The sequence below is a fragment of the Dryobates pubescens genome, chromosome 22, assembly GCF_014839835.1.
Source record: "Dryobates pubescens isolate bDryPub1 chromosome 22, bDryPub1.pri, whole genome shotgun sequence".
NCBI classification, from domain to species: Eukaryota; Metazoa; Chordata; class Aves; order Piciformes; family Picidae; genus Dryobates; species Dryobates pubescens.
Window position 1 is genome coordinate 16590347 of NC_071633.1, and position 13955 is coordinate 16604301.

Below are 13955 nucleotides of genomic sequence, written 5' to 3' on the forward strand. Positions count from 1 at the left end.
GTGAAGCCCTCACCTGTACTGGTGCAAGGGGTTATTCCTCCCCAGGGGCCAGACTCTGCACTTGCCCTTACTGGGCTTCATCAGCTTCCTCACCACTCAGCTCTCCAGGTCTCTGTGAACACAGCACAGCCTGATGGGGTCTCAGCCACTCCTCCCAGTTCTTTGTACCATTGGTGACCACCCAGCCCCGTTTATTGGGAAAGGCTCCAGCAAGGGAGGCACAGCCACATGCAGGGACATCACAGTGCCAAGCAGCACCCAACACTGTGTCTCTCACCGTTCCCAGAAGGCACTGAGACTCCTGAATAGCACCATAGCATCCCAGGAACCCCACGAACATCATGACGGCTCCGACCGCGATCAGGATGTAGATTCCTGCAGGGAAGAGCAAGAGGCAGATGTGTTACTGGGAGCCTTGTACAGCAGCACCCTGGCACCTGGGTCCCCAGAGCAGCTCATCATGGAACTGTTAGGGTTGGAAGGGACCTCAAGCATCATCTAGTTCCAACCCCCCTGCCATGGGCAGGGACACCTCACACTACAGCAGGTTGCTCACAGCCACATCCAGCCTGGCCTTAACCTCCAGGGATGAGGCTTCCACCACCCCCCTGGGCAACCTGTGCCAGTCTCTCACCACCTCATGGGGAACAACTTCTTCCTAACCTCCAACCTGAATCTACCCATTTCTATTTTTGCTCTATTCTCCTTATTTCTCCCTCTGAGTGAGGGAGAGAGTGAGAAGGTTTCCCCTGAGTCTCCTTTTCTCCAGGCTGTAGGACCCCAGTTCCCTCAGCTGCTCCTCACCAGCCCTGTTCTCCAGACCCTTCACCAGCTTCATTGTCCTCTCTGGACAAGCTCCAGCCCCCTCAATCTCTATATCCTGTATTGAGGGACCCATAACAAGCCAGGATTTGAGGTGTGGCCTCACCGGTGCTGCTTTTTACTTCAGCTTATTAAAGCTGCACTGTCAGTTTACTCCATCCCTCATTGCAAGCTGGGAAACTGGGGGCTAGGGGGCTCAGAAAACAGAGGAATGAAAGTTTATTCATCCAGGAAACAAGAGCTTAGCTGAAGGCTCCGGTCTGCTGCTGCTACTAATCACCATCGTCTCGCCAATCATGAGACTGGTGAGCCCATGCTGATGACTCAGCTAGATGCTCCAGCTCAGCTGAATTAAGTTTGGTTTGGTTTTGTTTTCCAAAACCAAAGCTTCCCCCCACCGTGGATCCTCTCTATTTAGTGTATTTTTTGGTTAAGTAATAGAATCAGAGAATTGTTAGGGTTGGAAGGGACCTCAAGGAGCAGCCACTTCCAACCCCCCTGCCATGGCCAGGGACACCTCACACTGCAGCAGGTTGCTCACAGCCACATCCAGCCTGGCCTTAACCTCCAGGGATGAGGCTTCCACCACCCCCCTGGGCAACCTGTGCCAGGCTTTCACCACCCTCATGGGGAACAACTTCTTCCTCACTCAATCTACCTATTTCTAGTTTTGTTCCATTCCCCCCAGTCCTATCACTCCCTGACACCCTCAAAAGTCCCTTCCCAGCTTTCTTGTAGCCCCCTTCAGATACTGGAAGGCCACAATTAGGTCTCCTCAGAGCCTTCTCTTCTCCAGACTGAACAACCCCAATGCCCTCAGTCTGTCCTCATAGCAGAGCAGCTCCAGCCCTCTGCTCATCCTCATGGCTCTTCTCTGGACACCTTCCAGCACCTCCAGATCCTTCCTGTACTAGGGGGCCGGACAGAACTGGACACAGTACTGCAGGTGGGGTCTCACCAGAGTGGAGCAGAGGGGGAGAATCCCCTCCCTTGCCCTGCTGGCTATGCTTCTAATATTCTCAGGCCTTGTGGTTCTACTACTTTGCAAGCAAATCCTACCTCCTGTTCAAACACAACTTGACAGATGCAAGCAAATCAAATAATTAAAGCAATAATTAGGAGTGAGGCAAGGCTGCAGTCACCATTGCTAAGTGACAGGGAGGACACAATTAAATCAGGATGAGAACAAACATGCATGGAAGCAGCCCAGAGGTAACAGCAGCACAGTGAATCCTGCTTGGGACACGTGTTTCCCCTTCAATTAAATGTTTTCCCCTGCTCTGAGTCAAAATGTTTTCAGAGTTATTAATCAGTCTGTCAGCTCCCCTTTAGGAACAGCACAAATGTGTAAACAGAGCTCAAGATTAAAACTGCTTGTAGGTGCCTGTCATGTTTAAGGTTTCGCTTATCTTCCCAGCTTTTAAACAATCTCCTGATAACCAAAGTGCAAACTGCAAAGGCCATGTGCTAAGAGCAGAGCTTAGCCAAGTGAAAGCCTTCTCTGAAGAAGACCAGCTATGTAACAATGGACCTGACTTGTGTAAAAACCCCTTGTAGAATAGAATTAACCAGCTTGGAAAAGACCTTTGAGATCATGGAGTCCAACCTATCATCCAACACCATCTAAGCAACTAAACCATGGCACTAAGTGCCTCATCCAGGCTCTTCCTAAACACTTCCAGGGATGGTGACTCCACCACCTCCCCAGGCAGCACATTCCCATGGCCAATCTCTCTTTCTATGAAGAACTTCTTCCTAACATCCAGCCTAAACCTCCCCTGGCACAGCTTCAGACTGTGTCCTCTTGTTCTGGTTGCCTGGGAGAAGAGACCAACCCCCACCTGGCTACAACCTCCCTTCAGGTAGTTGCAGAGAGCAAGAAGGTCTCCCCTGAGCCTCCTCTTCTCCAGGCTCATCAACCCCAGCCCCCTCAGTCTCTCCTCACAGGGCTGTGCTCCAGACCCCTCCCCAGCTTTGTTGCCCTTCTCTGGACACCTTTCAGCAACTCATCATCTTTCCTAAACTGAGAAGCCCAGAACTGGACACAGGACTCCAGGTGTGGCCTAACCAGTGCTGAGCACAGGGCAGAATGACCTCCCTGCTCCTGCTGGCCACACTGTTCCTGATGCAGGCCAGGATGCCATTGGCTTTCTTGGTCACCTGGGCACTCTGCTGGCTCATGTTCAGCCTACTATCGACCAGTACCCCCAGGTGTCTCTCTGCCTGGCTGCTCTCAGCTACTCTGACCCCAGTCTGTAGCACTGCATGGGCTTCTTGTGGCCTATGTGTAGAACCTGGCACTTAAATGTGTTAAATCTCATGCCCTTGGACTCTGCCCATCTGTCATGGACACCTTAGACTTGGGAAAGGGTCAACTTTGTCTCCTGCTTCTTCCTTCTTGAAAACCAAAGTCACTAGACCCCAAACCATGCCAGCACCAAGGCAAGGGCTGGCTGAGGTAAGGGACACACCACCCTCCAGCCCCAGCCTGGGACCCTCTGCCTGGCGTTTCCCACCGGCTCCAGGCCTGCACAATGCTCCTGCTATATTTAGGCTGCATGTGAGGCAGGAAGCCAGCTGCAGGGAGCACAATGGAGCAGACTGACCCTGTGTAGTAGCTTGGGCTGGGTGCCCTCTGCTACAGGGGTGTTTCCTGTGTCCAGAGGTCCAGCCCAGTGGGTGGACACAGGAAATTAGGTATTTCCTACCATAATTCCTGCACCACTATAAAATCCACGGTGGGGTCTGGCACTTCCTCTTTCCTTCCTCTCCACCACCCAGTAACTGGGGGAGATGTCTCCCGGGGGGATGGGCAGTCTCAGATCTGGCCAGCTGAGACTAGCCTAGCAGTGGGGGGGGGGCAGAAGGGAAGGAGGAGCCCTGGGGGTCTTGGGTGCACCCTCAGGTGGGGATGGGATCTTTCTGGGTCTGTTTTGGGGTTTCTCTTGTCACTGTGCTTCTGGCTTTCTGTACACACTCACTACTGTTTCCTATTTAAACTTTCCATCACTTTTGCAATCCCTTTGTCTGAGTCCTTATTTCTGCCTGTGGTGGGGAGGGGGTTTGCCCCAACACATTGCACCCCACAGGAAGCTCCTCCTCACAAACCCTGATGGCATCAATGACTGGTGACACCAGCATCCTCGCGGCAGCACGGCCAGAAAGAAGGGGGAAAAGCAGGACTTGCACCTCCTGGTGTGTGTCAAAGAGCCTCCAGCAGCGCCTGGTAGCCACCAGGCAACTGGGCTGTGGAAGCTCCCTAATGGGATGGGGCACCTCCCTGATTGAAGGTGCAAAAAGAAGGGAAGAACTGACAAAAGAATCACAGAAACACAGCTTCACAGAAGGGTTCTGGCTGGAAAGGACCTTCCAGACCATCACATCCAACCATTAACCCAGCACTGCCAGGTCACCACGAAACCATGGCCCTCAGCACCACAGCTACGCAGCTTTGAAATCCCTCCAGGAGCAGGGATGCCACCACTGCCCTGGGCAGCCTGTTCCAGCCCTTGGCAACCCTTTTGGGGAAGAAACTTTTCCTTACATCCAACCTACACCTCCCCTGGCACAGCTTGTGGCCACTTCCTCTCATCCTGTCACTTGTTTGCTTGGGAGAAACGACCGACCCCCACCTTGGTACAACCTCTTTCAGGGAGTTGAAGCAAGCAATGAGGTTTCCCCTGAGTCTCCTCTTCTCCAGGCTAAACCACCCCACTTCCCTCAGTTACTCCTCATAATGCCTGCTCCCCAGACCCTTCACCACCATAGAATCATAGGATTGTTAGAGTTGGAAGGGACCTCAAAGATCATCCAGTTCCAACCCCCCTGCCATGGGCAGGAATCCCTCACACTAGATCAGGTTGCTCACAGCCACATCCAACCATTGTTGTCCTTCTCTGGACGTGTTCCAGTACCTCAGTGTCCTCCTTGCAGGGAGAGGCTCAAAACTGAACCCAGTATGGAAGGTGCCCTAGTCCTGCCCCCAGGAGAGTTTCTTGCAAAGGACAGGTCAGCTGCTAGAGTTTTGAGGCAGAATTAGGGGATTTTATCCCAGGGGTGGAGCAGTGGTGGCAGCCAGGCAGAGAGCCAGCGTGGCGAGCAATGGGCTGGGGGCACGTGCAGGGCAGAGGGGCCCCCAAAGGGGCCTGGGAAGATGGGAAGGCATGAACTCATCTTGTGAAATGAAGGCTGTCTGCTGGACATCTGCCAAGCTCCAGACAGAACCAGGGGAGATTTTTGGATGCCACATGACTGCTGTTTCAAGAACAGCCATGTGATCAGCAGTGATCTCTCAAAAAAAGGTCTGCTTGTTGCCACCAGAATCTGCTAATGCCCAAAACCCAATCCTCACCACTCCAGCTTGTGCCAGTGATGCTGCTGGTTTAGGTTTTCAACCCAAACTGTGCCAGCTTTCTCCATCCTACAGCCTTAGGTGGCACCACTGGAGAGTCTTCCTCACAAGTCCCTCTTGGAAAAATCAGCTCTGCTCATTGAGTGCAGCAGCTTCTGACTTCTCCTCACATTAGGTCAGCAGAGAGAAGAAAAAGCTGGGCTGGGACCAAGTCATTTCAACACCTAAGTCACCTTCCATGCTAACCACCCAGGTAGATGGGGAAGAAGCAGATCAAGTAGCATGATGCTGCAGGGACCACAACCACCAGGTCAGTCCCACAGATGGGGCAGATTCTATTCTCAAATTCTTCAGAATAAACACTGAAGGCAACTTCCAGGCTGGACAAACACAGCAAGGAGATCACAGAGCAGCCCAGGTTGGAATGGACTTAGAAAGATCATCTGGTCCAGCTCCTTGCAGGAAATGGAGCCTGGATGAGACCATCCAGCACCCTGCCCAATTAGATGCTGGAAAGCTGCAGTGATGGGGACTCTACCAAGGCCTTGGGAGGTTGTTCCAGTGAATGATTGGTCTCACTGTAAGCCTCCTCATACTGACATCATCAGGAAAATGTCAGAGCCACTAAGAAGGGGTTAGGAGGGTTTTACTCTGAAAATAAGGAGCTAGAAGCCTAGTGAGCATCTCAGTGATGAAGGAGCCCAAGAGGGAACAGAGGTGTTTGCAGTTTTATAGAAGTCCCCCTTAGTTCCTTGCTTCTTGCTGGAATTTGTGGAGCTTCAATAAACCAACCCCAAATTTGACTTGCTGAACTCCCACCTCAGCCAGGCTGTGCAGACCTCAGACAGACAAGCAGGGCCCTGGCTTCCTGCTTCTCTTCCTGCTCATTCTCCACAAACTCCTTGCCAGAGCCAGCGCCGTTGCCAAGCAAGCAAAGAGCAAGAGGTGGAAGAGGGAAGGGAAGAAGATGTGCACCACGTGTGGTTTCCTAACCAGAGCCCAACAGATGCCACCAGTGGGGTGGGAGCAGCAGGAACAAACAGCCAGGCTGGGGAGAGGACTTCAAAAACCACAAAAAAAAAAACCCTGGAAGGCTTTTGGGATAAAGGCCAACTTCATTCCCAGGACAAACAAGTGGCTGTTATGGAGTTGCCTTTTGTTCCCAAAGGCCAGAACACTTCAGCCTCCTGGGAGGCACCAGAGCAGGACTCTGCTCCAAAGTTTGTTTCAAAACAAGCCCCAAACGTTTCACACAACAATGGTGTCTTGTACAAGCGACGCCAGCAGTGCTGCTCCGTGGCAATGCTGCAGCTCCAGGCTGCAGGAGCAAATCAAAGGCAACCAAAGCGCCCAGCCACATGCTTTGGGTGGGGTTCGTTTTCCCACACCCAGCCTTCCCCTCAAGGGATGGGGCCGCTGCGGGGGGGGGGGTCTCTGCCTCCAGCCTGGGTGGCAGGCAGCTGTGGGGGCTATGTCACAGCAGACCCAGCCCAGCCGGGAACAACCAAGCCCTTTTCCCAGAAAGCAGCCTGACACATCTTAGCTTTCATGCCTGGCAGACAGAAGGGATGACAGCCAGCCTGGGTTTGGGCTCCGTGTCTGTGAGCAAGGCACCTGTCATCCCCACCCTGAGTGGCACATTATCCTCCCTGAGGTCAGAGGGGACCCTCTCCAGCACAAGCCTCCTCACCATGTGAGCATCAGGGATGGGATTAACTCCTGCCAGCCCACCCTGGGTGACCACCTCTTTACCAAAGTGGTCTTTGCTCCTTTAGGGCTTCACACAACCTGGCATCATTCTGCCCCAGCCAGGCTCCACCTGCCTTTCACAAGCCACTTCCCAGCTCATTTGCACTGCAGATTTCTCAAGGGATTTAAACCAAGAAATGCTGCTTGCCATAAACACAAAATAAAACCAGAGTGGTGGAAAGAGAAAATACTACAGAAAATTACAGAATTCACCAGGTTGGAAAAGGCCTTCGAGATCATCCAGTCCAACCTATCACCCAGCACCATCTAATCAACTCAACCATGGCACCAAGTGCCTCAGCCAGGCTCTTCCTGAACACCTCCAGTGATGGTGACTCCACCACCTCCCTGGGCAGCACGTTCCCATGGCCAATCTCTCTTGCTGGGAAGAATTTCTTCCTAACATCCAGCCTAAACCTCCCCTGGCACAGCTTGAGAGCTGCAGAGCCTGCAGCCATGCTGCTCCCTCCAAAAGCAGCAGCAGATGGCCTGGGCACAGCCAGGGCTGCAGCAACAGGTACAACCAGCCAATCATTCCCTCAAATTGTGGGCACCAGCATCCTTCCACATCCTTGTGCAACACTGCCAAATGGTGCCTAAGCCTCCAGCACCCTACTCTGGAAGGGCAGCAGTAAAGCAGTGCTGAAGCTGCCACACACAAGCAGCTGCCCAGGGAAGCAAGCTGTGATCTGTGGGACTTGTATCACAGAGGTGAGGCAGTCACAGGAGGACCTGCAGGGATGTGTGGTTTCAGTAGTAAGTCCTCCATCTTACGTTGAGATGGAACCTTTGCGACTACCTGAAAGGAGGCTCTAGACAGGTGGGGGTTGGTCTCTTCTCCCAGGCAACCAGCACCAGAACAAGAGGACACAGTCTCAAGCTGTGCCAGGGGAAGTTAAGGCTGGAGGTGAGGAGAAAGTTCTTCCCAGAAAGAGTAATTGGCCATTGGAATGTGCTGCCCAGGGAGGTGGTGGAGTCACCATCCCTGGAGGTGTTCAAAAAAGGCTGGGATGTGGCACTTGGAGCCATGGTTTAGTTGTCAGGAGGTGTTAGGTATTAGGTCATAGGTTGGACTTAAGGATCTCTGAGGTCTTTTCCAACCTGGTTAATTCTATGATTCTAAACCAGAAAGCTTTAGGAAGGAGCAGCAACCTGTCTTAGCTTCACCACCTTGTTACAGAGAGCACAGCGTCAAACGGCCACAGGCTCCTGCCTGAATTCCAAGCAAGAAGCACAGCAACAGTGATCTGATCTTTGCTCGAGAGCACCAGGTTGTGATGCATCAGAGAAAGCAGCAGCAGTGAGCCAGACATCCTCCCTTCCCTGACAGAACCAGAGCTGTGCTGCTTTCAGCTGCAGGGACTTCCTAAAGCTACAGCCACATGGAAGCCCCCAGACATCAGTCCCAGGGGATCTGATATTAATTAAGCACTTCTCCCTGAATGGTGCTAGGTGGGGAAGACAGACAGCTTAGCTCCTGGCTTAAGCAGATGACACTGCCATGGAGGACCCTTCACTTATAGGCCAGGTAGGAAGCAGGTTATTCAGTCTGGGAGCAGGGAAGGGCAAGAAGAAAGCATCATTCACTGTCAGTCCTTGCTCTGGCATTAAAGCAGCAGAGCTGGTGCCTGCAGGGTTGTAAAATCCATGTCCTGTCCCTACTGAGAAGCAAGGGGGGGAGAAGAAAGGGCAAGTAGAAAAAAAACCCAGACTTAAGAAAAGGCCATGATGAAAAACAAATAAAAAGGAGGAATGAGTACAACAGAGTCCCTCTAAAATCAGCAAGGGGAGGAGGGGAGAGAGCCAGCCCTGCACAGCCTCCCCTAGTGCCCCACCATCCCCATGGGAGATGCTGCGCAGCTCCAGGCACAGGCATTCCCTCTCCCTCATTTCCATCCTCTCCCAGCAACTTTAACTGGTTAAGCTAATGGAAGCCAGTCTCTTCCCCCAGCTCACCATGGCAATGTTTCCAAAGGGAAAAAAACAACAAACCACAACAACAAACCCAAAAAGAGGGGAAAAAAACCAGAAAGACCCCTCCTACCATCACCCCATGCTTCCCAGGAAGCCCTGGCAGCTCTTCAAGCTGTGCCTGCCCTCCCCCTGGGATGTGCTTTAGAAAGGGGCTGAGAGCAGAAGGGTTTTGTGTTTATTGTCCCAACAGAAAGGCTGCAGGGCACACTCTGCACATCCAAGAGTTCTGCAAACTTCAGAAAGAGGGAGGGTGGGCTGCAGTGCCTACCCTGCCATAGCTCCTGGCCTCTGTAGCATCCTGGAGATGCTGAACATCACTGGGTGTGCCACCACCCCTGCTGCAGGCAGAGATGGGACCATCAGGTGGGGGTGGGAAGGAGATTCCTTCCTATGCCACACCATGAAGCCTGGAACACCCTCTCCATACCAAGGAGTTCTGGCCACAGCATGCTTCCTTGTGACTACAGGGCAAGGTACAGGCAAGGAGTGGAAAGTCCCTCCAAGATAGTGTAGGAGTGGGAAAGGGCTGGCTGTGCCAGCCACCCAGCAAGGGAGGGCCTCCTGGACCTTTTTCTCCAGCTGCCCACTGGAATTGAGCCAGCAGAGCTGAGAGTATGTTCTTGAGAGTGGAAAAAGAGGGTTTGCTGGAAGATGACAACTGGGAAGCCCCTCATTCCTCTCCACCCCCTCTCCCAAGAACAACATCGCTGCTCCACGGCTCCTAACGACTTCCAGATGGAGCAACAGCGTCGCAAAACACGGAGAGCTCTCCTGGGGCTGCCAGCTCACATAGGGAGATCCAAGGCTGTACGTGCCCTTGTGTGCAAGAACAAGGCAAAAAGGAAGTAAAGGACACCTCTGTCAAGAGAGCAAAAGGGAAGTGGAGAAAACTCCCAAACAGTGTCCTGGTGTGCACACCCACACCCAACCCAGCTCCACGCTGAGATGCCACACTCAGGTCTCTTCTGCCTACCCAGGAAACTCTGGAAGAAGGCTTGAGTTTTGCAGCAGCACTGTGCCCACAGGAGCTGAACACCTCCAGGACTGGAATGGGGGTGCATGACAGGAGACCCAGCTTGGAACGTACTGGCCCATCCTCTGCTGCCTCAGCCTGAACATCTCTGCACACCCTGGGGTCTCCCTCAGCAACAGAACCAGGGGTGACCTTATTGCTCTCTACAACTACCTGAAGGGGGATTGTAGTGAGGCGGAGGTTGGTCTCTTCTCCCAGGCAACCAGTACCAGAACAAGAGGACACAGTCTCAGGCTGCGTCAAGGGAGGTTTAGGCTGGAGGTTAGGAGGAAGTTTTACAGAGAGAGAGTGATTGCCCACTGGAATGGGCTGCCTGAGGAGGTGGTGGGGTCGCCGTCGCTGGGGGTGTTCAGGGCGAGGCTTGACAGGATGCTTGGTTCCATGGTTTAGTTGATTGGGTAGTTGGATGATAGGTTGGACACCATGATCTCGAAGGTCTCTTCCAACCTGGCTTATTCTATTCTATTCTAACCCAAGTCCCGGGCAGAAAGTTTCTGGTGGCCTTTGCATGCCTGAACATAGGGCAGGTTTTCAAAGCAGCTGGTTTGAACCAGCTCTAAAAGAGCAAGAAGCCCTCTTTGGCACAGGTCCCTGGTGGCAAAGCCAGCTTGTAGAGGGGACAAAGGAGGAGGAGAACCACATTATTTGCAGGCAGACAGATATGAACCCCAAACACCTTGGTGCCACCAACGTGGGGCCTTAAATCTTCACTCATGTTAGTAAATGAGTCGCAGGAGTTGCTCAGGATGCAAGGCAGACTGAGCTGCAACGAAACACAAGTTGCCTTATTTCTTTTTTCTTAATAAAAAATGGAATTCTAGGTTAAGAAAAAAAAAAGAACAACAAAAAGAGGCAAGCAAGCAAGAAAAAATAGACCTGCTTGCATTGTCACATCTGTATGAGGTAAGCCAGGTACTTCAGGGAAGGGCTGACAAAGTGCTCTGCCTCAGAACTGCTGCTTCAAAAGCATTCCACAGTTATTGAAGGAGTTGACCTAACAGTGATTGGAGGAAAAATCCAGAGCCAGGAAATCTCAGCCTCTTTTTCTGTAGGGGATTAAATAATTAACTTGCCCTGCACTGCAAATAAGTTCATGTTTCCCAGGCAGAAAAATCCACGTGCTCTTATTTAGAGTGAGGGCCACCTAGAGATCATTTTGTCACTTGTCCCTTTTGCTCCCTGTGGTTTGAGGCCAAGTGCAAGCTTGGTTTCCCCTTCCAAGCACGCAAGCCTGGCCACAGCTTGCCTCTCTACCAGCAAACCACCAACATATGGAGCCCTGAAGGAGCACAAATGGATGAGAGAAGAGCCCAGTGCTGAACCAGCCATGTGCATCCACAGGGATCGCTGCAGCACCTCATACCAAAGCTGGAGGTGGTTTTTCACCACTGTTTATTCCAGGACACAGAGACCAGGCTCTTATGCTCTTCTCTCCAGCCCTTTCATAGAATTGTGGACTGGTTTGGGTTGGAAGGGACCTTTAAGGATCATCCAGTCCAACTGCCTTGCAGTCAGCAGGGACATTGGATTGTCCTGCCCAGGGTGGTGATGGAGTCATAGTCCCTGGAGGTGTTCAAGAGGGGATTGAATGTGGCACTTGAAGCCATGGTTTAGTTAGTCATGAAGTGTTGGGTGACAGGTTGAACTTCATGATCTCTGAGGTCTTTTCCAACCTTATTGATTCTATGATTCTGACATCTGCAACTAGAGCAGGTTTCTCAGAGCCTCAAACAACCTGACCTGCAATGGTTTCAGGGATGGGGCATCTGCCACCTCTCAGGGCAACATAGGCCAGTGTCTCACCACTCTCCGCATGAAACATTTCTTCTTTCTCTCTATTCTGAATCTCCCTCTTTTAGTTTAAACCCATCACCCCTTGTCCTGTCATGATGGGCTCTGCCAAACACTCCAGCTTTCTTATTGACCCCTTTAAGTCCTGAAAGGCCACAAAGAGGTCTCCCCAGAGCAAAAGATTTGCTGGTGGGTCTAACCCCACAATGAACACCACCTTTGAAAGATGCCTGATCTTTCTGGAAGGATGTGGACAAGGATGGAAGCGTGGAAAGAACCTAGGAACTACCCATTGCTCACAGGCAGGTCCACTGCTGCCTTCCAGAGCCTTTGCAGTACACCTGAGCTCACCACAACCCTCTCTGCAACAAAGGTCTCTCTGAAACTCTGGACATCACTGCTTTTTGTCCAAGACAGTCCTGAAAGGGCTAATTAAAGAAAAAAAAAGCTGTTGTTATGGATGGAAAAGACAACTTAGCCAGCAGAAGTTTGTTTGGATGTTGTTCTGGGATGCTCTGCACTGCTGGTCACATCTGGGTCCCAGGGCAAGAGTGGCTGAAGCATCTTCACAGACTGTAAGAACAGCAGGCAAGCAATGGGGAAGCTCAGGCAGGCATCCTGATCCTTACCCATGCAGGGTAGGTGCAGCAGCCCCTCCTGAGGCCAGCAAAGCCTGATGACAGCCCTTCCAAAACTCCTGAGGACATCCACAAGAGCTTGGCAGCCACAGATACTGCCCTGACTTCAAGGACAGGCGCTCGGATGCACCTGCGGTTCCACTCGGAGGCGGACTCCTTTGTCAGAAAGACTTCAAAGCATCCCTGTGTTTTCTGGCCCACTTCTTCCAGCCTGTGTGACAAGCAGCTTGAACTCATTTCCAGAGCAGAAATCATTGTCCTGGATTCTGTTTGTGCAGAGCAGGAGGCTGTGGTTCACCTCGTTAGAGAGCCCATGTTCCCATTAGCTGGGCTCCCCTCCAGTGCTGCTGCAGAATGCTCACCACCTCCAATCAGCCCCAAGACATCGCTGCCTACAGCTCTCCCCACTTCTACCCCACAGCCTTTGCTGCCTGACCTGCTTAGGAGCTGGATCTACAATCCCTGTCCTGGCTGCTGAGGAAAAATAACCCCCAAAATTAACTCGCAGCCTGTTGCTTGTCTATCAGAGCAGTGATACCCAGAGGGCAATGGAGGCAGCCTCAGCAGACAAGTTTAACCCTGTCCCAAACATTATCCACATAAAGCCATTGAATCAACCAGGTTGGAAAAGACCTCAGAGATCATCAAATCCAACCTATTACCTAACACCTCCTGACAACTAAAGCATGGCTCTAAGTGCCACATCCAATCCTTTTATGAGCACCTCCAGGGATGGGGACTCCACCACCTCCCTGGGCAGCACATTCCCATGGCCAATCTCTCATTCTATGAAGAACTTCTTCCTAACATCCAGCCTAAACCTCCCCTGGCACAGCTTCAGACTGTGTCCTCTTGTTCTGGTTGCCTGGGAAAAGAGACCAACCCCCACCTGGCTACAACCTCCCTTCATGTAGTTGCAGAGAGCAAGAAGGTCTCCCCTGAGCCTCCTCTTCTGCAGGCTAAGCAACCCCAGCTCCCTCAGCCTCTCCTCACAGGGCTGTGCTCCAGACCCCTCCCAAGGGCCCCCAGTGCCACCATGCTCCCAGAAAAGCCACTCCCAAGATAGGATTTGCTTATCAAACACAAAAGCCTAGGCAGAAGCAAACCCAACCCCCTCCTGACCCCCGGAGCTAGACAGGGAGCCACGCCCCAGCCTGGGATGCCTCTGCGCTCTTCCCGGCGGCTGGCCCCGCTCCCAGGGCTGAGCTAATTAGAGCCGCGGGTCGTGTCACCCTGTCACTTGCTGCGAGCAGCTGGAGGCACATTGCCTATTTTGGACCTGGCAGGCAAGCCCGAAGCTGGGACCATCCGGCTGCTCCGCTCCGCTCCCGGCCAGGCAGCGAGGAGAGGAAAAAGGGGGAGCGGGGATGAGCATCCGGAGATGTTCCAGCACACAGGCACAGGGGGAAATGTAAGCTTCCAGAGGCCAGCATTTTGAGGCCAGTGACAGCTGAGGCTTCTGTCCCCACCCTGCTGAAAGCTTGTTGTGCACAGCAGCCATCTCCAGGCATCACATAACCGGATCCCTGAAGGATGGGTGACCTGGCTTTCCCTTGGCACAATGCTGAACATGAGCCAGCAGTGTGCCCAGGGGGCC

At 52.6% G+C, this 13955-nt stretch overlaps 1 protein-coding gene across 1 annotated transcript in view; it reads right to left on the bottom strand.

Moving 5' to 3' along the window:
- Nucleotides 1-13955, bottom strand: part of CD81 (CD81 molecule) — a 41745-nt gene that overhangs the window by 10334 nt on the left and 17456 nt on the right. The window contains exon 3 of the mRNA XM_054171992.1: nt 278-375. Coding sequence (XP_054027967.1) covers nt 278-375 — 98 coding nt within the window. The remainder of the gene's footprint in view (nt 1-277; nt 376-13955) is intronic.